The 22,153-nt window shown below is 40.3% G+C and overlaps 1 protein-coding gene across 1 annotated transcript in view; it reads right to left on the bottom strand.

Annotated features, from left to right (window-relative positions):
* Positions 1 to 1,275: 1,275 nt before the first annotated feature.
* The window catches only part of DPY19L1 (dpy-19 like C-mannosyltransferase 1), an 83,663-nt gene continuing 62,785 nt past the window's right edge, over positions 1,276 to 22,153 (bottom strand). The window contains exons 14-22 of the mRNA XM_040964979.1: positions 20,659 to 20,760; positions 15,482 to 15,553; positions 14,202 to 14,251; positions 11,245 to 11,269; positions 10,404 to 10,523; positions 8,926 to 9,100; positions 8,111 to 8,210; positions 6,945 to 7,070; positions 1,276 to 3,991 (exon numbers count right to left, since the gene is read on the bottom strand). Of these exons, the coding sequence (XP_040820913.1) occupies positions 3,835 to 3,991; positions 6,945 to 7,070; positions 8,111 to 8,210; positions 8,926 to 9,100; positions 10,404 to 10,523; positions 11,245 to 11,269; positions 14,202 to 14,251; positions 15,482 to 15,553; positions 20,659 to 20,760 (927 nt within the window). The 3' untranslated portion in view covers positions 1,276 to 3,834. The remainder of the gene's footprint in view (positions 3,992 to 6,944; positions 7,071 to 8,110; positions 8,211 to 8,925; positions 9,101 to 10,403; positions 10,524 to 11,244; positions 11,270 to 14,201; positions 14,252 to 15,481; positions 15,554 to 20,658; positions 20,761 to 22,153) is intronic.

The raw sequence follows: 22,153 nt of genomic DNA, 5'->3' as shown, positions 1-22,153 counted from the left end.
AAATGTAAAAAAAGAGGGTTTCTAAGGCCTCTCTGTACTATCCTTGATATCCTTCTATATCCTAATACAAAAACACATTTGCCCCCATATAGTGCTGTGAAATAAAGACCAATTCAGAAGTGTCAAGCAATTGAGAAGCTGCTCCTGGTTTTTTTTTTTTCTGATTTAAATGATGAGCCTCTAGTTGGGGCAGGAGGAGGAGGAGGAGGGCCACTAGTTGGGGGTAGGGGGGGAGGAGGAGAAGGAGAAAGGGGGCCTCTAGTTGGGACAGGAGGAGGAGGAGGAGGAGGAGGAGGAAGAGGGCCAGCAGCCTGTGACCTCAGGCTGATTCTTGGCTGCTCTCCAGCAGAGGAAGGAGATGAAGGATTTCTGGGGTGAAAACAAAATACAGTGCAAAAGCTTGCAAACACCCACACAGCAGTGAATTGATGTCTTTTTCTCCTTCCCCATTCTAAAAACAAGGTCCAGTTTGTGGCATCTAAATATTTAAATGACCCGTAACAAAGAAGGGACTTCATAAAATTCAACTCCACATGATGGGGTGTGCTTCGGGGATGTAGCACCCCCCTGATTGCCAGTCTTCCAACCTCACCGGCACCCCAGGCATCAGGGCAGCTGTTCTCAACTATGCTCCTAAGACGAACGGCACCAGCACTGCCTGAGACATGGTCAGAAACATACCTTCTTGGATCTCACCCTTGTATTGCCACAGCACTCTACGTTCCCTCCAGCTGATTCAGATGCCTAGGAATTCTGAGAACTACTGCGTTAGAATTTTGCACTCCCCAAAGATGTCAGCATCCAGGTGGCTCTCTGCTGAGAAATTAATTATATATGGATGAACAAAGCTACAATGCCTTTACTCCAAGTGGACAACACAACAGAACTGCTGTTTCTATTAAGCTAAAACACGGAGCTACAATTTAGGAAATGTTATGGCACCAAATTGCCTGTGGTTTAACGTGTGAGAAAATGCTTTCACATACTCTGTAATTATCCCAAACATATAATTTTAATGAACTACTGTGCCCCTTGATGGAAAGGATCAAGAAGTAATGTGACTCTGCTCTAAATAGGAAAAAAAGTTTGGAAAATTCCAGCTTGTCCAATGATCAATGATGAGATCAAGGAGGCTCATGGACCCAATTAGAAACTCTTTCCCTCATTTTAACACATGTCTCAGACCAATCCATGGCTTCCTGGCTACAAAATGAAACCAAATATATCCTCAGTTGAGGTAGAAATGAAAATAACAATCAAGAAGAAAACACCTTGTACATTTTTCATGATCTTTTTTATTTAACATATATAGTATGTGTAAACAAGTGGCATAAAATTCATAAAAATACTTCTATGCAATATTGTTTTATTCCTGATACATCATTTCATCTTCTTACAGTCACTGACCTATTGTAACATTATGCTTTGCTGCCAGCACTGTTAGAGGCTTTTTTTTAATAGAAATATTGCCTCAACTTGGTTTGTTTAAATGTTGTAACAATAACTATTTCTATCTTCTTCCGCCCAATTCAGCTTTCTCCATACTAAAACAAAAATATTTTTGAAATGTTAAAAATATGTAAAATACTGAGCCTTAATACTGCTTTGCTTTTCATAGGGAACGTACTGCTACTCTACACTGTCCTGACAGACACTTGTATTCCACAGCGCAGGCTGCTGCGAAACGCGATGAAGGCCAAGTGTGCAGTGCCCGCTTCTGCACTGACCGGCTGGAACAGAACCAGGGCTTGCTGGTGGGGATGCATCACCAAGTGCTGCTATGAAAGGACTCATCCGGAGAAACATTTGTCTAGCTGACTTTTACTGTTTCCCGGCATATGACACTGTTTTAACAACATTTCCATGTTCTCCTGTACAGAATTTTCAAACATCACATGAGAATTTATTGGCAAAGGAATTTGGGGAAGGTGAGGAGATAATAATTTTAAAAGTATGACTGAAAAAAAAACCCAAAACCAGCCAATCTTGGGTGAGAAACAACCGCAGACGAAGCAGAGCACAGCCTCCATCCTGTCCCTTCTCAGCCACCAGCGCCCTCTTCCCATTTCTCTGTCGCTGCATCACTGCTCAAATGTTTCTTCTACTCCATAAAACTCTGGGGGCTCCCCTACTTCCTGACACTGGTAAAAGTCTCAGAAATAAAACAGCCAGCCAACCAGCCAGCACTGTGCGGAGTACTATGACAGAACCAGTGTCCCAGGCTGACTCCAGGGAAGGAAGAATTGGCTCCGGACACTAGGGCAGGGATGGCGAGGGCATACTCCTTGGTGTGCTGTGCTGGCTTCGCACCTGTTGACTCAGCAAGCACCAGCCTTGTCCTTTGGCGCTGGTGAGAAGGCAAATAGCTCTTCAGGGGCTCCCAGGAGTGAGTCCTGGAAAGCCATCCCTGAGGACTCAGTTCTCAAGGACAATCCACAATGAGGTAATCTGCCTGTGGTTAGTAAAGAGAACACTATATAATTAAAGGTGTACTCGGCCATAGTCAGAGTTTGCTTAGAGTTTAAAACCATTTCTAAGAACTGTAATGTTGTACTGTTTCGGAAGAATCTCATTTCACACAAATTAACTCCTAAGAGACAAAAATTCATACAAGAATTCAAAGTTTGGAATATTTTGAAAATAAATAGGAAGAAAAAGAAGAGGAAGACTCAATATACACATTCCTCATACTAAGATAATGGTTTTTAGAACCAAAATTATAACATAAGGCTTAAGGCTTTGTCTTATTTAAGACAGGTAATCTTAAAAGTAAAATATAAAAACTCATTTATCATATTTATTTACTTTTTGACTCAAAAATTAGTCACATTTTAATTATATCTGAATAGTAAAAGAAAAATTGCCATATACTGCAAGCTAATACTCCACTGTAAATTATGCCTAGTCAAATATACATTAGTTTCTACATACATTATATTTGGGGTTGTTCAAAATAGTTTTTCTTAAAACTACAATTAAACATAAAAAAATTTGAAAGTGGTTTAAAGGTATTAAAATATAAACATTTGAATAATATTAAAAATGAGAAAATACAGCTACCATTATTGGTTTTTTCTTTTTTTCTTTTTTTTAGCCAAGAGTAAGTACTAGATAAGCAACTCAAGAAGTAAATAGCACTTATTTGACAAAAATGGCAGGGAAGGTTGGAGAGGCAGGAGTTTCACAAATTATGCAGCAGGGTTAGAAGTCAGAGGAACTGAAGGACATTTGGTCCTAAGCACTAAGAACAAAAACCGGAGTTAAGTGACGGGTTGGAGAGGCTTCCGTCACCAGTGCAGCAGACGACGGGAGGAAGCAGACGAAACACTCAACTGCACCCTGCCAAGCCCCACGCCTGCCCCACCGATCAACACTGGGCTGGCAGCAGGGGCTGGTGGGGTCTCAGGAGCTTAGGAGAATCAACAAAATTCCCTAAAGACAAGAGAATGAGGCAAAAGGAAAAAAAAGTTAGGACATTCATCGTCCCTTAGAGAGTCCCTACCAGAATTGACTGTTTGCATCCTCCTTCTCATGATCCATCCAAATGTTTTATACAGGTAGCTTTGCTCACTTCAGCACAAATATTAAATACAAGCAGTTACTCATTTGCATAGCAAATTTCAAGGGATGCATTGAAATAGTAACCAACTGATAAAGGTATAAGTTGCTTTACAGTCACAGTATAATTCAAATTAACCAAATAAAACGTTTTCTATTTGAAAACAGTTACTTATAAAAGTTTAGGATCTGAATTAAAAACAACACATGACTTATTAGCAAAACATGAAAACTGTTACTGATGTGGCTGTCTGCAGGCAGCAGCTCCTCTAGCAGTCACTGTTTGATCACTTCGAGTACTTTGTAAACACTGTTCTGGAACACGGTGGTGAAGTGCGGCTTGGACTCCTTCACCAAGAGGTGGCACAAGGGTGTTTTCCCCGCATTAGCAGGATCTTCCACATCCCAAATTTCAGGCATGCTACAACCAGGCCTAGGAAATGAAGATACACATTAGAAAAGGATCAGTGCACATCACATAAAAATGCAGACAAAAAGCAACAGGTTCTGTACTTCCTATATTCTTCATTTCAACTTTTTTTTTTAAACTTTAGTTTCCAAGAACTCCTACCACAGTTCTTTGTATTTTGTTTAATGACCACAAGCCCTTTATTAGGGCAAGTCAGATCGACCCAAGATGACTACAAAGAAACACATCTATAGAACACTCTCATGCAGGTGCTGGAGTTGGGAGATCATGGTTCAAGTCAGCCTCAGCTATCTACCAAGGCCAAAGTGCACAGGCGACTTCTTTTGGCCTCAGTTTCCTCATCTGTGAAACAGAGAAATAGCCATGACAAAGGAGATCGGGTACCTGGCACCACGTCTGGTAAAGAGTAATCGGCCTACTGTTGATTTCTGAAATCTTAATTAGAAAATATTCTCAATTCACAGGGAAATTTCATCAACTATATTTTAGAGTAAATTTAAAGAAAATTTGTTGGCATTAAGTTTACATATTAGATTAATGCATAATTAAGTCTAAAAGTGATGCATTGTTTCATAAGGAACAAAATGAAAGAGATCATGTGATACCTTGTTTGCCTAAGTAAGTCCTTCAAAGTAACTGTAGTATTTTAAATCAAGAACTGTTTTATAAGTGTAACTGTTGGAACTTGATATAATTCATTTTTCTTATTTGCTTCTGGATAAACTGTAAGCAGCAGGAAGCTGACAACTGCTTACGTTCGGTCCTAGTTGCTTTACTCTATTTTAATGTAAGGAAATAGTTCCTAAAAGTTCCTTTCAGCCCTGTGACAGTCCTGCCCCATTCTCCACTATGTAGCACCAACAGTCTTTGTTTCTTAAGCTTTTCCCAGGCTAGCCAGCCACATTGTTAAACAGCATTAGTGAAAATTTGAATTATTTTTCCCCTGGTTACATGTATTTTACTTTTATGTCAACCCTATTATTGAAATAATGAAAGAAGGCAGACAATTGAAAATAAAAGTGTAGTTAAGCAAAAACTCATCTACAGCTTGCATTTGAGCAGTGAGTGTTGAGTATTTAAGAAATGCTTAAGCCACTTGTAAATGAGAGTCTATCAATGCTCAGCAAAGTGCAGGCACAGTTAGATATTGGATAAATATTAGTCTCTCTTCTTTTCCTCTCCCTTCTCAGTTGCCCATCTGCCTTACTGCAGCAACAGAAAACACAGCTTTTATTTTGCTCCGAGGTTGAAGCTCAGATCTGTCCTAGGTTTCCTGGGAGTAAGCACTTAATCTGACTCCGATCTTATGCTGGATGGAAATGAGTTAGGAAAACAGGTAATGAGTTGGGAAAACAGACAATGTTACCCTCTCAGCTTCCACCCTCATAGCTGCTGCTGGAACAGGCTCAGCAATGGCAAGCCAAGTCCTCAAAAGGGAAGCCACACACTTGCCCCTCCTCGTATTCTGTCAGGGCGTGCCCACTGGGACCCCAAGTCAGTTCAGTGGCTGCTGGCTTTGTTTAGTGTGCATGGTTATTGCCACATTTCCTGCAATTGCTTCTATCCACCTTCTTGTGGACATGAAACAGGGCTCTGGCTACCCGAACATGAGGCTACCACAGCTATACAAACCAAGGAGCTCTGCCAAACCCTTAGAAAACAAGCCTTTATAATGCTGACATTTTCAAAACATGCAAGGGTCCAGGAAAAAAGAATGAAGAATCTTGATTCAGGGTCCACTGTGTCAGTTCTGAGGCGGGGGGGGGGGGGGGGGAGCATGAACCTTTTTTTTTAAATCTTCTAGTAACCTGTAACTCTCAGGAAAGTGAAATCCAAGGAAATAAAACCGGTACCAATTCTGATGGGAAGCTGTTGAGCAGGCGTCTCCCTACTGAAAGTGTCAGCTATCATTTACCACCATGCACTCACAGAAGAGGAGTATATAACTTATGGTTCCAAATTCACATCAGAAAGTTCATTCAATGTATGCGAATTCTGCATATATTCACATACCAAAAGCATTTTCTAAACTACAAGAATAATGTTTCTATAAAGCTTGTGATTATATTCAAGTCAGCTGGCATATACTTATAACACACTCATCCCGCAATTGCCAATTACTTCATTTCCCTTGTGAGCAAAGCGGAATAGCTGCTATGCCACAAAACTATCTTCATTTGTGAGTCAATATTTTACCTTTTATCTTAATACCCAAGTGTTTTACTGAGATGTATGTTGGACAAGTCACAGATGTAGCAATCTCCTGGCGGTTTTCGTTTATAGATCAGTAAGAAAATTTTCCATAACAAAAATTCTACAAAATACTCTCCATTTCTGATGCAACTGCGCATGTGCTGTACACTTCAAGAGCAGGAACGGTCACCGGCTGCGCAGCCGGCCACGGGCAGCCCTTCTACACTGCTGACTTCCCGTAACCTGGCAGTTACACTGCGCTTACCGAACTTCTCCATGGGAACAGAAATTTCTAAAACTATAAACTCAAGACAGCATGGGTGTCTGTAAAGTTCACTATTTTTGTACCCAAAGAAGAAGTGAAACAGCAAGAATGGACAGTTTCATCCTAAGCCGATGTGGGAGACAACATTCAGAGACTGGCCTCACTTCATTAGTGCTGAATTTCAGACTCTGGACATCTTATGAAAGAAAAACAAATCCAATTTTTTTAAAATAAAAGCTTTTAAAATACCACTGGCAAATATGAGCAATTTAGAATATACCAATCAGTTCCAATATAACTGCTTTAAGGTAGTATGCTCTGATAGTTATAAATATTCATAATGAGTAGAGAAAATACCACTCCAAGTCAAATGATCTAAAATCTTATTTTTCACATTCAGTACGCAAAGTGTTATCTGTGTCTAACACAAACAACACAGCACTTGCCATGAGGCTGAGTGAACTCCCCAAGACCACATTCACCGTAGTTAGTACTCACTTGGATCTTCTTACACACCATGACTCTTCTAGGATGTAATAATTCACTTTCAGCTTTATCAACTCTCGCTTCACCTCTTCAGCTGCTTTTCGACTATACATTGAATATACTATTTTTGTTCTAGCTCTTCAAAGAAAAATAAGGGGGGGAGGAAACAGAACTTTTTTCAAAATTCAAAGGATGGAATCAGCATATTCAGAAATCAGGTCACAGAAACTTCTCACTGATGGAAGCAGCCAGCAGCACATGCCCAGGAGAGGAAGTCGGACTTTAGCACACCCCTGTGTTTCCAAAGTTAGTCTGCTTTCTACTTGTTTGCTAGTTTTTGTTTGTAGCACTTTCATCACTGTACCACACATAAACGTAAGACACTCTGAATGTGGACAGGGATGAGCCACAACCAACACAACCACAGGACTACACTGAAGGTCAACTCCCCCCCCCTTCAATACCAATTAGTATTACATGGCTATCCACCTAAATTATAGATTCACAAACAAGCAAATAAGAAAACCACCTTATTGAAATGGCACTGGAAACTACCTGCTGAAAATTTTTAGTGAAAACGCTTTTATTAACTATACATCTCATGTTTCTATAAAAAACATACACATCAACAGGATCCACCTAGGAAATGATAGCTCCACATACCCTAGAAATTGAACAAAACATAAAGCACCTCTATGAAGAGAATACAAAGCTATAAATTATGAACAAACGGTATAAAAAAATCCTGAAAAGTCCCAAGGTCATTCTAGGAGGTTATACTGATGAAAATCTGAACAAAATCCTTTTAATATGGTTCTATTTCAATGAGATACTCAGAATGCAAGAAAAAAAGCCCCTAAGAAATATTATTAAAAAAACAACAAGCTGGTTCAGGAGAACTTGAGGCTAATGATGAATACCAAAGGACCTAGGTATTCTGGTGTGCTGTGAGCCTACAGAAATTCAAACAGCACGGTGTCTTTGTCTGTCTGTTGTCCCACTGTCCTGGGGCAGTAACAAAGCTCAACAGTTTTGTTTCCAGAGCAGCAGTCTTATTTCACCACTTCTCTCCCTTCCCTGCTAATTCTCAGCTCACCACATCGTCTGGAAACACCCCTCACTGGTAGGCTGGTTTCTTCATGGGCTGTCTATTTAATAAGGAGAGGTCATATACTGACCTCAAACCTGCATCTTCATAGTGTGGGTGGTTCACGACTGGCCGAAGTGCAGAGAGTTTAACGCTGGCCATGGTGGGCATGGCACCCGCAAACACTGCATCTGCAAAGCCAGAGGATCTTAGTAAGATACATGGTGAGTAACAGCAGGTGTCTCCTCATAGTTCAACTCAATGATCTCACAGATGACAGAGTGGAGGCACAGTGAGGCTGATGGCTCAACGACTCAGTGGCAGGACCAGAATGTACTGGATTACTGAGAACGCAGAGCAACTATTTTTCTTGGAAAACAGAGGTTCACCTCACCACTGAGGATTTCTTTTCTTTCCTTTTTTAACTTCAAAGTATCCTAGAAATCTTTTTTACCTCTAAGAAACAGCAAATTCACTAGCTAAGCTTTATAGCACCTAGAATATTCTAGAAGATGATTTAATATTCAATCATTTGATATTTAGTGGATTACTGTCTCTTTTCCTATACATGAATAAAACACCACATCCCAAGAGTTCATTTCAAGAAAGAATATGAGGACCAACACCAAAAATTCATCAAGAAAATAAGCATGATAAAACTTTTAAAATGCAGCATCTAAACTCTGGATAACTTTTGAAAAACAGGAGGATCTATACAAAATGACAGACTATTAAGAGAATATTTTAACATTTCTCCTCCAAACCATTAAACAGCACTGAGTTCTCACCTTTTCTGAATACAGGAACAGTACTGCTTAGGAAAAAAGTACCAGAAAGAAGACTTTCTAGTGGCTTGTAAACTATTTTCAGAAAAACACTTACTAAATAATGACTATTTTTTTTTACCTGGTTTAGTACTATATTTGATCCATTCTATAAGTTCTTCTTGAGGTAAATTGCTGAATTCCCCTACAATGTTCCACTGGGTCTGTAGATTTGCAGAACCTTGTATGGACATTGCTGCTAATACAGCAAAAACAACAGCACCAGGATGTATTTTGCAAAACAGCCAACCGAACAGCTGAAACCAAATTAAGAAGCCATTGGTAACTGCTAGTATAAAGCATCATGTATCCAATAATCAGAAGTTCTTCCCAGAAAAGAATATGGGCCCTCTAGGGTCTCAGATAAAGAATTACCCTATGAAAAATGCAGACACAGTGATTCTTGGGATCAAAGGAATTCCACTACCATCAGCCTTACACAGGTAGTACATGATTTAAGAAGTTCTTTCAACCTGCTCCCTCTACTATCAAATCCACATAAAGCCAGAACCAACCACACAATTTATGAGACTCAGTGAAAAGTGAAAATGGGAGGCTCACTGTTCAAAATCATTAAGAAGTTTGAAACAAGAGCAAACATTAAATTCACTATAGAGTCCTTCTGACTTTGTAATTCTGGGCAGAAGGTACAGCAGAAGTCCTGCCCTCAGTGAGGTGGGACACTCTATGTCTGAAGGGAGATGGAAAGGCTCTCCATGAACTCCCTTTATAGCCAACCCCCTTTACAGCTGCATTCAGGAGCTGGGGAAAGCTGGGTGTAACAGAAAGCCCTCATCCTAGGATAGACTGCTGTCCTCATATTCAAATAGTCTACTCTCTCTGTAACAACACTTTGTCCCTGCTGTCTACCTGATAGCATTTATCTACAGTTTGGATCTCGGGTTTCTTGAGGCTAAGAAACTCCCGTCTTGATCTACTCCATCCTCACCCCTAGAGTGTTGAGAAGGTGCTTGGTAAGTACAGGTTGCATTTCTAAGAGGAGCTGCTGGCCTCCAACCCCTAACTGGAGTGGGAAGTGATGTTTTGGACAAGGTGAACCTGCAAATGCAGAGCAGGGAGCCAGTCACCAGGAAAGACAAGGAGCAAATCCAGCACAGCTTTAACTAAATTTGAATATCAGGGTTATGTACATAAATTGTATATGCAAATAAATTTTTAAAATGTTAAAGCTTGATACTAAAAAAGAATATGTAATTTAAAAGTATTTATGTCTTGAAATCAATTCTTAGAATTCTTTGTGATTTATATGTCAAAATAACAAAAAATTTTTTATACTGTTAAGGTCCATTTGCTATCAGCATCTATAGTTATCACTCATAAACTTAGCCTGCACTGACAGTGTTTGTTTTATGCTAAACACTATTCTAGGAATTAGGATAGAAAACTGATTCGCTTGGGCCCTCACCCTGCAGTAAGGATGAACACAGAAACAGGAAAAACTTTAACTACAATGACCTCAAGAATTTGAGGGTTTCTCAACAACCAAGGCTGGGGCAAGTTATCCTGGCAGCCAAAATTCCAACATCACCACTGTGTTACCTGTCTTGAGCAGAGCAAGGAAGCCATGACACACATGTGTGGGGTCAAGAAGAGCTTTAGTCTCATAATTAAAATGCCGAGGGCTGTATATGCCAACAGTTGCAGTGCATGATAAACCAGCTGAAAGAAAGAAGAAAGCTTTTTTCATTATTTATTTGTGAAGAATACAGTTTAGCAGGTGAATATACAGTAAAGGGAAATTTTTTCTTAGTAACAAAAATGAATACTTACTACATTGATTCCTGAAATTTCTAAAACAACTGTTAAAACCCACTGCTCTATTTAAGTAAAAGGCTAAAATTACCAAGTCATGAAGGCAAGTGTTTCTGTAATTTCACTCAGACAAGCATGCAAGTTAATTCAGCCCACATTTCTGAATTCCTTTTGGTGCTACCAGCAGAACAAGGCAGCAGCAAGATGAGAGAAGTGATGTGGCTTCAAGATGCCAGACTCCACTTGGGAACTGCTAGGTAAGCCAAGCTAAAGCACAGACAGCAGCACACAGAACCAAAGGTAAGGCCTCAGGGTCGGTCAGTGAGCAGCAAGCAAAGTGGCTTTCTGCCAAGCAAACACAGCTCACATGTGCATCTAAATGGGCTCCACTAATCAACTGCTATTACGGCAGAGCTTATCAGAGAAGTCCTAACACATTTTCTGCTTAATTGTTTCAACAAATGAACAGTCTGTGGATGTAAATGCAGCCTTCTAATAAAAGCACACATTGGGATAACTTGAAGATGAGTCACAACAACTGTCAATAAACTTAGAAATTGGAACTAGAAAGGACAGTACAAATAATACCTAGAAACCTAAGCAGAATGTTGGTAACATATATCCTTACCTCTCCATGATCAAAGTGGTGTTTTCTGAAATGGGAAAAAAAGTATTCTATGTTACCGAATCACTTCATTACTTTCCATTTTAGCTTATAAATGAGATTCACAGCTTCTATAACATTCCCTCAGGATCTAATATGTAAATCAAAATATCTAGAAGTTATATCCCAAAATGGGTGCTATAACCCTTTAAGAAGTTTATTCTAAACCTGACAGTGCTGCCTTGTATTCTCAACACCTGACTACATGGGTATGTCTCAGTTCGACAGACATACCATACGTGAGCAAATCCCTCCCAGCTGACAGTCCAGAGAGGCAGGAAGCACCACAGAGCACTGGTGCCTTTAGTGTCATGCAGCTGAGACAACTGAGACTTGGGGACACCATGTGAACTTTTCTCCGTAGCAACCATGGACTACACAATTACCCACAGACCTCCACCTTTAGCATTTCTTGACAGTTCCAGTTCCCTAAGAAAGCAACCACGGACTACACAAATACCCACAGACCTCCACCTTTAGCATTTCTTGACAGTTCCAGGCTCAGTGCTACCTTCACAAAAACTGAGAAATTCTCAACCAAGAAGGCTGAAAAAATAGTACTAACACATCTAAATCTGGAGTCTGAGCGAGAAGCAGAATTGTATAAGCTGACAACATACTTTTCTGTTTAAGCACTGATCCGAAGCAATGACTGGCCCACAGAACACAACACAACAGTTTTTCTAATGGATGGATAAATGTTACTAACAACTCCAAACCCAGGCAGCACATCAACATGATCTGAGAGTCTGACCTCAAAATCAGTGATATATCAGAAAACACAGTCACAATATATGAAGGTAAGTGAAGTTGGTAAAATGTTTGTTTCTTATCCTTTCACGTCAAGTAAAAATGATTAGCTACCATTCATTGTGTAACTACAATGTATGTACGTAGAGAGTCTATTAACTCAGACCGTACAATCATCTCTTAACCCAATTTACTGAAAAGAAATGTGAATTCTAGAGCTACTAAATGGTAGCAGAACTGTATTTGGACTGATACCAATCACTAACATCTTTCCTGCTATGTCTTGTTTCTTCTGTTCTGTTTTATCTGGTAGGTTCCAGAACACAGAGTATTTGGTGGTCACTTTTTAATAATGAAAGATCAATCCTCTGCCTCTCTTCTTCGTATACATGACATGACTTTGCTTCTTACACAAAAAGAAAGTCAGCATGCTGTTACACTTCCAGAAAAGAATTCTTGAAACTCAATGGCTTCCTAAAATTATTTCTACAGTTCTGTTATTCTTGAAAGGAGAGTTCTGTTTCTGACAGAAGATCTACTCTTCTTCCAAAAATGTGGACTATAGCTATAACCTTGCTGCTCTTTCTGAAGTTCTTCAGAAACAATTCCACATCCAACAAAGAAATTACAGTAGCGTATACCAGAGCCCCTTTCCTTTCCTCCCAGCTCTCAACTCAAACGCTTCAGTATAATAACCAAGGGTAAAGCCATTGAGAACTATTTCTAAATGAGAAAGATTTTCTCAGGAGTATGAGTAATAGTTTATCATTGTGTTGGTAGAGACTAGGAAGTGAAAAATATTAAGGCTGTAAGTATTTAATACGTAAAAGAAAACATGGACATGTGTATTTGGTAATCCCTTCCCCTCAAATAAAAATAGAATCAAACTTTCTTTCAACCTGTTTCCCAATCTTACACTCTTACAAGCTGAAAGTTTTATCCTTACAGATAAACATAGATGGACAAATAAACATAGAAAATCTCCACATTTTAAACAAAGAAGCAATCATGCTATATAATTTTGTATTTCCTCTAACCCCTGCATACATGGATATCATTAATTTTCACAGATCTAATTAGTAACTGTTTTGTACTTTAATCTCTTTCCCATATGACTGGCTACCTTTTCATGTTCCACAGGTTGTATGTAAATAATTCATTGTTCAACTAGTATTATTCTCATGTGCCACCCACCATATATCAACAATGGAACTGAACAGAAATCGGCCATCCCTTCAGGAAATACAGGTAAAATATCAATATTTAAGAACAAATGATGATAACAACAGAGAAAGACAGAGAGTGTGATGGTAAGCAGCAAGCAGAGAGAAAACTAATTTAATCAGAAATGATGATCTGGAAAGGCTTCTTGAAGGAGATACTTAAGGGAGGCCAAAAAGAGTCATGCTGTCAGGCTGGAGAGGGCACGGTGGTGACAGGGACAGGTGCAACTCCCACAAAGCTGCACAGACAGGAAACAACTTGCTGCGGTTAAAGAAGACAGAAGGGCGTCCATGGGGCATGAGCATAGTAGGAAACAGAAGACGTGATGGAGATTTTTTTTCAATTTGTGTTTTTCACTCATCTTCCTCATGGCTTTTATCATCTTTTCATATTAAAAGTCTGTTATAACTTACAGTCATTAGTCCTGTGTCATGGATCATAAACATTTCCCCTGATTTGTTCTTTATCTTTGAACAATGCTTATTGTACTTTTTACCATATCAATGAGTTCCTTCATTCAACTTTGTCAACCTGTACTACTAGTACAAAAGTTTCATATCTGGCTAATTTCAACATTTGGGGAGGGGGCTTTTGGACTATATTTAAATCTTTTTCTGGAATCTATTTGTATAAAAAGTTATGTTTGAATCCAGTTTTATATTCTCCTACTCGTTTCTCAAAAGGCAGTCCATGAGATCTAAAACCACTCAACAGAAAAATTTACTTTCTTTGCTGAATAGCAATGTAAAGCTGTGTCCTTAGAGTATAAATTATATGCAGGGCTACTGTCAGATTAGGCTAGATGTGGCCTGCACAGGAAGAGAATAAAGCGAAAAGACAAGAGGAAAGGCAACAACAGAAAGCATCAAACTTCAAGTATAAAATTGGTATGCAGCACAGACTTAATACATGAACAGAAGAAAAAATAAGCTTAATAGTATATTTACCTTATATGTGTCTGCTGTTTAGTTAAGACATACCACATGTCACTAATAATCTGTAAATAAATTTTTAAACATTTTAGAAAAGTTGTTAGAGGAAAACACTTTATCTTCTAAGGTTTAAAATTTTTATTAAAAATTTAAGAAAAATTGAGAATAACTACAACAACATGGCCCTATATTTGTATATTTGACTATATCAATAACCCTGAAAAACAGATTAAAGTATACTCATTTTACAAAAGAACAACCACTCAGGTGGATTAAATGATTTCCCTGAAGGCAGTCAACTATTCAGAAACACTCCTAGGGCCTGAAATCTGCTCTTCAGGTTTCAAGTTCACACTCTGTGCTGCTTCCACTCTGCCTAAATTACTGACAACACCTCTGCTTATTTATATACACACAAACCTGGAGAACTGGCTCAGAAACTGATCGCCACAAGTACACATATCCAAAACATGCTCACTGCGCCTTTACATTTACCACCGATTCAGATTCTGAAATCCAATCCCCAGTATGGATGCTTTTGATGAAAACAATGCAAAGTTTTAATCCAGTCCTTGGAAGAACCACCCTGCTACTGTTTCAATCTGTAACCCTTTCTGAAACAACCCGGATCATTTCTGGCTGAAAGTCCACTCTTTTGGAACTGGTCACCACCCTAAAGGACCAAAATGAATGTAATCCTATTTTCAAATAGTATGTTTTAAAATATTTGACACTTCTTCTCTTTTAAACCAAACCACTCAGCTTCTTTAGCCTGATTTCATTTTCAACATCTCTTAATGTCCAGGCCATTGTCTTCTGAATGCCAATATATAGTACAAATCTTGTGAGTTCGTAACAGGTGCAGAACCAAAGTATAAAAACGGTAACACAGACGCTGATACATGGCAGGAACAGACTAGAATGGCGCTGTGCTGTGAGAATGCCAAGCAGAACACCACACAGTGGCCCTCGGAGGGGTTCTGTATAGTGTCTGACTCGGCCGTTGCTTTATAATGGGCATGATTTGCTACCTCTTTGTCTTCCAAATTATATGACTATCAATATGTGAATCACCCCTGTTCTGTGTGTATATTATCTCAGAAGGTACCAGAATACCTTGAAAGCTTATAAATGTCCATGAGGAGCTACCAGTAAGAGAATTCATGTTTCAGTAAATCCAAACAGAATACTACATCACATGAACATGAGGTCAACTATACGTAATATGATGCCAAAACAAAGAAATGCTATTTTTATAAAAAGACAGCTCTTAAATGATAAAATGATAGACATACCTTTCTAACAATTGCAATAAACACTACAAGAACAACGGGAAGCAACAACGTCTTTGTATATCTCAGTGGAGTCTGAAATTCAGAGAGGTTTTGTTAGAGAAAAACATTATTTTAGCCAAACAAAATCTCATTCAAATAATAAACAGGTGATTTTCTCAAACTATAAATAGAGAAGTAGGAACATTCACTCATCAAGATTCTGATCTACCCACTGACTTCCATCATGAAAACGAAGGCATATTTCCATAGAAATGAATTTCCCTAAAATGCGAAATTGAAAACACTGAAACTACAGTTCCCCAAAACTTGCTATAATGAAATGTGACCAGAGAAATTATTCTTCACCATTTGCATGTTCCTTGTCCAATTGTAGAGTCAAGCTTAACACGCTTCCAATGTTAGCTGAACTCTTCTAAAAAATGTATTTTTTGTTTATGAGAGAGAGAATATCATCCATCCACTGATTTACTCTCCAAGCTCCAGGACCCTGAAACTCAGTCCAGTTCCTCCACATGGGCTGGAGGGATCCAAGCACCTGAGTTGTTGTCTCCCCGAATGTGGGACTCAAATCCACAGGGGCTGTGAGTGTCTCAAGCAGCACCTTAACAGCTATACCAAAACACGTGCCCCTGTAGAGCTCCTTTAAATGCATGCACTTGTGCAAGATAACAACTTCACCCACGCTGCGTGTACGTACACACACACACATCATGCATGCACACACACTGCCATCCACACACAGATCCATACAAAATAATGCTCAGTGTTTATGAAGCTAACAAAACACACTTGGGGGATATTTGAGGCAGGGGGCGTTGGGGCAAAAAGCCACAGAGTGCACAGAAAGATATGGCTGCCTCTAGTCCCAATCCCTCTATGTTGGGACATCTTTGGGGTCAGCAGTTACCCGACTAGGACTCAGCTGATGACCACAGGTGTCCAAACAGCTATCTGCAGATGTCTGAACCAACACAGTGGTGAAGATACTTAAGGATGCAGTGGGATAGAGGACAAGCCTAAGCTTTGCACAAGGCAGGCCCCTGCAAGTGGCTCAAAGTCTGTGCGCTGGTTGGGCTTCCTGTCCTCGATAACCTGGATAAGGGTAGTGCCTGACCTCCTCTGCTGAGTGGATGTGTTTGTGCACCAGAGCAAACTGTACATGGAGGGGTTCCAGAGTCTGAAGGGGAGTCAAACAGTGGAGTTCACCTTTCAAAGTTTGTCAAGGACCTGAAATCCATCCACTTCATGGACCTGGTGTTGTGTACTAGGAGAGACAGCCAATAGCGAAGAACATGAAGAAGCAAAGATATAAAGCAGAAAACTGCTACAGCCGTTGAGGTCTAAACCACCTTGCACTGGAACGCATGCTGCCACCCAGCCCAAGAAGTACCACTTCTGCAAGAACATCATCCTATGGTGGCCTTGTGTCCCTGAAGACTCAGCAGGCCCTGGCTCCCAAAGTCAGCTCACTTCTGGGAGGATGAAGAGGAGGTCCACAGACCTGTTTTGCTCCCTGAGGCCCAGAATTTGGCTACACTGGCGGCGGGGTGGGGTGGGGGGGTATTCTTTGCTACCAGGAAGTTTCAAGGAACAGGCTTTATCTGCAGAGTAGATAAAGCAGGGAGAGGGTGGGCTGGGGGTAGCTGGCACTGCAAGGTATTTCAGGCAGGTTCATAGGAAGGAGCAAGGCAAAGAATTCCAAGCACATTGTATTTAAATGCAAGTGAGGGCCTACATGCTTTCTCTGAGGTCCCATTCAGAATCTCCAACTTTCTAAACAAAGTTGCCTGGATGAAGAAGTTTTCTTTTCAAGGGAGGATATAGAGTAACACTTTCCTCACCCTGGTGCCAAGATTGGTTCTAGAACCAAATTACTGGACCCAACCCATAGGCCCCTATATTGTTTGGGAGAGGATCGGCAGGAATACAGCTGGGTTTCACATATCCTGTTTCCTCACAACCTAGCCCTTGGACAGTGCTGGGAAATATCCGAAGCAATGGGTTGTGATGACCAATAGAGCTGTTAATGGGAAGGGTTGCAGGCTCACTGCTCCTGAGCTCCTTCCTACCCCCTTCTGGGCCAATGTGCTTTTATTTATTTGCTTCCCTGGATAAGCTCACCTTGAGCCCCACTTTATCTAAGATGTGAACTGCACTGTGTGGGAACAACCTACTGCGTGCATTTTAACTTTTTGTTTTATCATAAATATCCCAGTTTTTCTATTTTAATCTAAGGCCTTCATTGCAACACTGCATTCTGAAGTACAGGAGCAATCTCTAGGATTAGTCAGCAGCAGGTCCAGGTCTGCACAGCAGGAATATTTTATGTTTCAATTACCATGAAGAACAACTATTTGGCATGCACAGCCTGTTTAAACACCTCAGCTGGCCAATTAAAACTGTTTTATTTTGTGACGGTGTTCTCTCTTAAAACCGTGCCCCTCCTTGAGAATATTTCATGGGAGATGAGGTGTTAATTGGGCTGCCCCATGACTTGACCTGCTCCTTGTCCTGGAAAACTGAACACTAAACATGGAAAAGTGGTACAGGCAAGTTAACAGCTGAACTAAGTGTAAGGCTCAGAGAGGAAGCCAGTTAGGATTGCCTGATCGAGAGGACACAGGTCTTTTGCTTTAAACAACGGACTGATCCAGCACCAGATTAAACCAGGCCCACTACACTCAACAGCGTGCGTGCGTGCGTGTGTGTGTGTGTGTGTGTGTGTGTGTGTGTGTGCGCCTGCACATGTGGGTAAAAAAAAAAAGTGAGCTGGTAAGGATGAGTTTGAAGGCTGAAGTGCCTTCGACTGAAGTTTTGCAGCAAACAAAAAGAACTCAGATATGGATTTGCAGGGAAGGGGAGCTCTTCTTGAAGTGAGGATCTCACACTAGTTTTTCTTCTGTGTTCCCCTTCTCCTAGCCTATTTTGGATATTCCACATTTAAATCTTGACTCCTGCCCTACCTTCTCCATTTCCCATCCACAAAACAAAATCTACACACCCCCACGTGAACATTTAGTTCTTGGGCATCCCCATAACTCTAAAGCATTTGTGTAAAATTCATGAACCTTAATGAATGGATGGATGGATGAACCTTCCATCCCTTGTTCCTAGCTTCCTAAGTCAAGACCATTTATTGATGTAATTCACACCAAAAAGTTAAAGACACTAAAGGGTTTGTTATATCCTAACAGAGAAGAAACTGGGGGGGCCTTCCACGCAAAGAGAAAATGGTGTCTTTTCAGGAAGAGAGCTATGAATGTATACCCAAGTCACTCAGGCAGGAACCTTTAACTCGGTGAGAGAAACTTACGACAAAGTATCCATGAGATGATTTGGTAGAAGAGAAGTGTAACTCTATGTTTACTCCTACAAACCAAAGCTCTCTATGAAGTCTCCAATTCAAGGGAAGGTTGAGGGGCAGAAAACCTTGTGTCAGGCCTTTTTCAAACCCCTTTCCTCAGTCCTAAATTCAGGAGACTAAGTCCCCTTGGTCTCTGGTAGCCTAGACATAGCAACTAAGTCTGCGTATCTGAAGCTTAAATTTTGCTGTACTAGGCATTCATTTTCCCATTTCTAAACACTTTTATCCCCCTGGGCTGACTCTCCTTATTAGTTCTCCTCTTCCTGAGGAAATATAGTAAGTCAAGCCTTACTGGTACTGAGGAAAAAAAGTTTGTGAAACAAAGCCTCACACAAGCCCCACACATTATAATTACACATGTCTTTTGTTTATCATCTGAAAGAAAAAGAAAGTTAAAATTTTGCTCTTCTTTACTCCACGTGCTTCACTCGTTGGTCACAGCATTCTGTTTCTGACATGACATATCTGAAGTATTTTATATTGTTAGTCTGACAGCACATTATGAAATACCATGTGAAATACTCCTCATATTTTTTAACAGGGACGCACTACCTGTACTGCACCACATTCTATCCCTGCAGCAGAGTTCTTATGCTCTAAGGGATGAGCAATGGAACCAAGGGCCTTGCATTCATTCCAAATCAACTGAAATCATGCTGTGCTTCCACAAACAATTCTTTCACCACATAACCAAAGGTTAGTACTCTCAGGGAACAGTGGCACATATGATATCTTTAATTATTTTGATGGGCTTCCAATGCATCCTAATCCGGTCTTGATGTTTACCCTCTATGTTCTGTATCACTGCCCTGAAGGAATCTGGATCTCCTGTGAACATGCATTAGTGTCTCACAACATATTTTCTTTGTGTCTTTCAGCACTATCACTCACGTATCTTTTCTGATTACCCATTTTGTGTCAAGTCACTTGCCAGAACACAGTAAGTGAAGATTAACAGGGCCTGGGGGTGAACAGTGGATTTGCAGAACACATTTTGAAGGGCAAGCTGAGAAGAGCTAGCACACATTGCTCAAAGTCTACTGGTCTAGAACTCAGGACAGTGGGCTAATGTAGTGGGATCATGGGGAAACAAGTGTGTCATGAGGTGTCACTGGCCAGTTTGATACACACATACCAACAGCTCTGAGTGGAGATACATCACAGATGACAAAACACAGTCAATCAGTGCCACATGAGCAGCAGTAAAAAGTATACAAACACGTTTTTGAATCAAACCAGCTCATGAGGTATTGTGAAATGATATTAAAATACTGAAGTATTTTCCTATGTATTATCACATTTTGTCTCCACAATTCCTGTCTGTAGGATACTGCTAAGGTCAATTATAACCTAAAGGAGAACCATTTGTTCATGACCAGTAAGTAGTAATATTGAAGGCTCCCATCTCCCAGTTTTTTGAGGATAGGTTCAGGAAGAAGGATATTTCAATGACAGATTCATACTCAGATATTGCAAAGCAATGTGATCATTCAAACCATCACAAAATGGGTGGAAACGTAAGAACCTGAGTGCCTGACTTATAGATCAATGCTGTCACTGAAAGGAAGCAACTCGAAATGCCTCTGTTTCCTCATGCAAGTCCAAACGCCTAGTTCCAGATTACCAACATGAGAAGGGCCTTCTAGTTAAAGGCGCTGTACAAATAAACTGGAACATCTTATCTAAGCTGCCAGATTTTCCTTTTCCTTCAAACTGTGATAAGAACACACAGTGTCTGAAATAACAGGAGTCCCTTTTCTGAATAATGAAGGGGCTAAAACCCAAGGAAAGAACATGAGAAATCTCAACTCACCTCCTTTTCCATAAAGTCAAATTCCGCTGCACAGGTATACAATAAAGTATCAAAATCCTTGTAGCTGAAGAATTTTGATGTTAATAAATTGCCAATGTGAGCCTAGCAAGAAATAAAGTGAGGGATCATTGCATTTAGTTGAATATTACAATGCATTTTAAGTGATATCTAAAAATAGCTTTCATACCCTTATGGAACCCACTATTCCCATATTAGACCTGCTTCTGTTAAGCAAAGTGCTGTGCCCTCCACGCTCACAATGTCTCTCCCCCGTGCTGCCAAGTGATAGCTCCTACACTCTAGCATGGCCTCTCATTCGCACACCAAGCTCAGGCTTCTCCCTTGGTAAAGTCTTCACAATCTTTGCACAGGTTGTGCAAACTCACTTAAGAGCAGTTTCCATTGTTTGTTTGTTTGTTTTGTTTTGTTTTAAACCAGGCTTAAAGCAAAAATCACCTCCTTCATTGGGGGGAAAAAAAGTTACATAAATAGTACGTCAGAGACTATTAAAGAGTCGATAAAAGAGCAGACAGGTCCCCTGCAAGAGTCATGGCCAGTCCGGACTTCCTAGAACCCAGCTTCAAAAGCCAAAGTTTTAATCTAGTGGAGGATGAAAAAAAAAAAAAAATATATATATATATATATAGGTGGCTCCTTTTACTTTTTCTGTGCCAAACTGCTTTCTTTTAAAACTAAATTTCTGGGGCCCGGCACGGTGGCGCAGTGGTTAAGGTCCTCGCCTTGCATGCCCAGGATCCCATATGGGCGCCGGTTCTAATCCCAGCGGCCCCTCTTCCCTTCCAGCTCCCCGCTTGTGGCCCGGGAAAGCAGTCGAGGACGGCCCAAAGCTTTGGGACCCTGCACCCACACGGGAGATCTGGAAGAGGCTCCTGGCTTCGGATCGGCATAGTATCAGCCGTTTGTGCTCACTTGGGGAGTGAATCATCAGACAGAAGATCTTCCTCTCTGTCTCTCCTCTCTGTATATCTGCCTCTCCAATAAAAATAAAAAATAAATCTTAAAAAAAAAAAACACTAAATTTCTGATGGCCTCCTGATTTAAGATGTTTTAATAATAAAACACCCAACCAGGACAGCAATCATACTTGCAAAGAATCCTTAAAGTTATAAAGCAAAATTCTTTCCTCACTTTCTCTCCTACACAAACACTTCTCTAAATAAGACTCTCTTATGTTAAATTATTGCTAAAGGCTCAAAAATATTTTAGAATTCCTCCGAAAATTTGAGGGGATTAAACAGTAATACGACAATATGATCTCTAGTTAAGGGTCGGAAAATAGTGCTCCCATTTGTTACAAACACGGATTTTTTTATCCTTTCTGAATTTTAAAAATTGGGCCACCTGCAAGCCAGTATTGCATTGGGCCCTGGTTCATGTCCACATGCTCTGCTTTTGCTCCAGCTCCCTGCTGGCAGAACGGGACAAGCAGCTGAAGGCATCCAACTGTCCTGGATGAAGCTCTGGGTTCCCCCGC

Source organism: Ochotona curzoniae, unplaced genomic scaffold (genome assembly GCF_017591425.1).
Source record: "Ochotona curzoniae isolate NIBS_2020 unplaced genomic scaffold, NIBS_Ocur_1.0 scaffold_3835, whole genome shotgun sequence".
In the NCBI taxonomy this organism is placed as follows: domain Eukaryota; kingdom Metazoa; phylum Chordata; class Mammalia; order Lagomorpha; family Ochotonidae; genus Ochotona; species Ochotona curzoniae.
The sequence above is the reverse complement of the archived record's forward strand: the minus strand, read 5'-3'. Positions and strand labels throughout refer to the sequence as shown.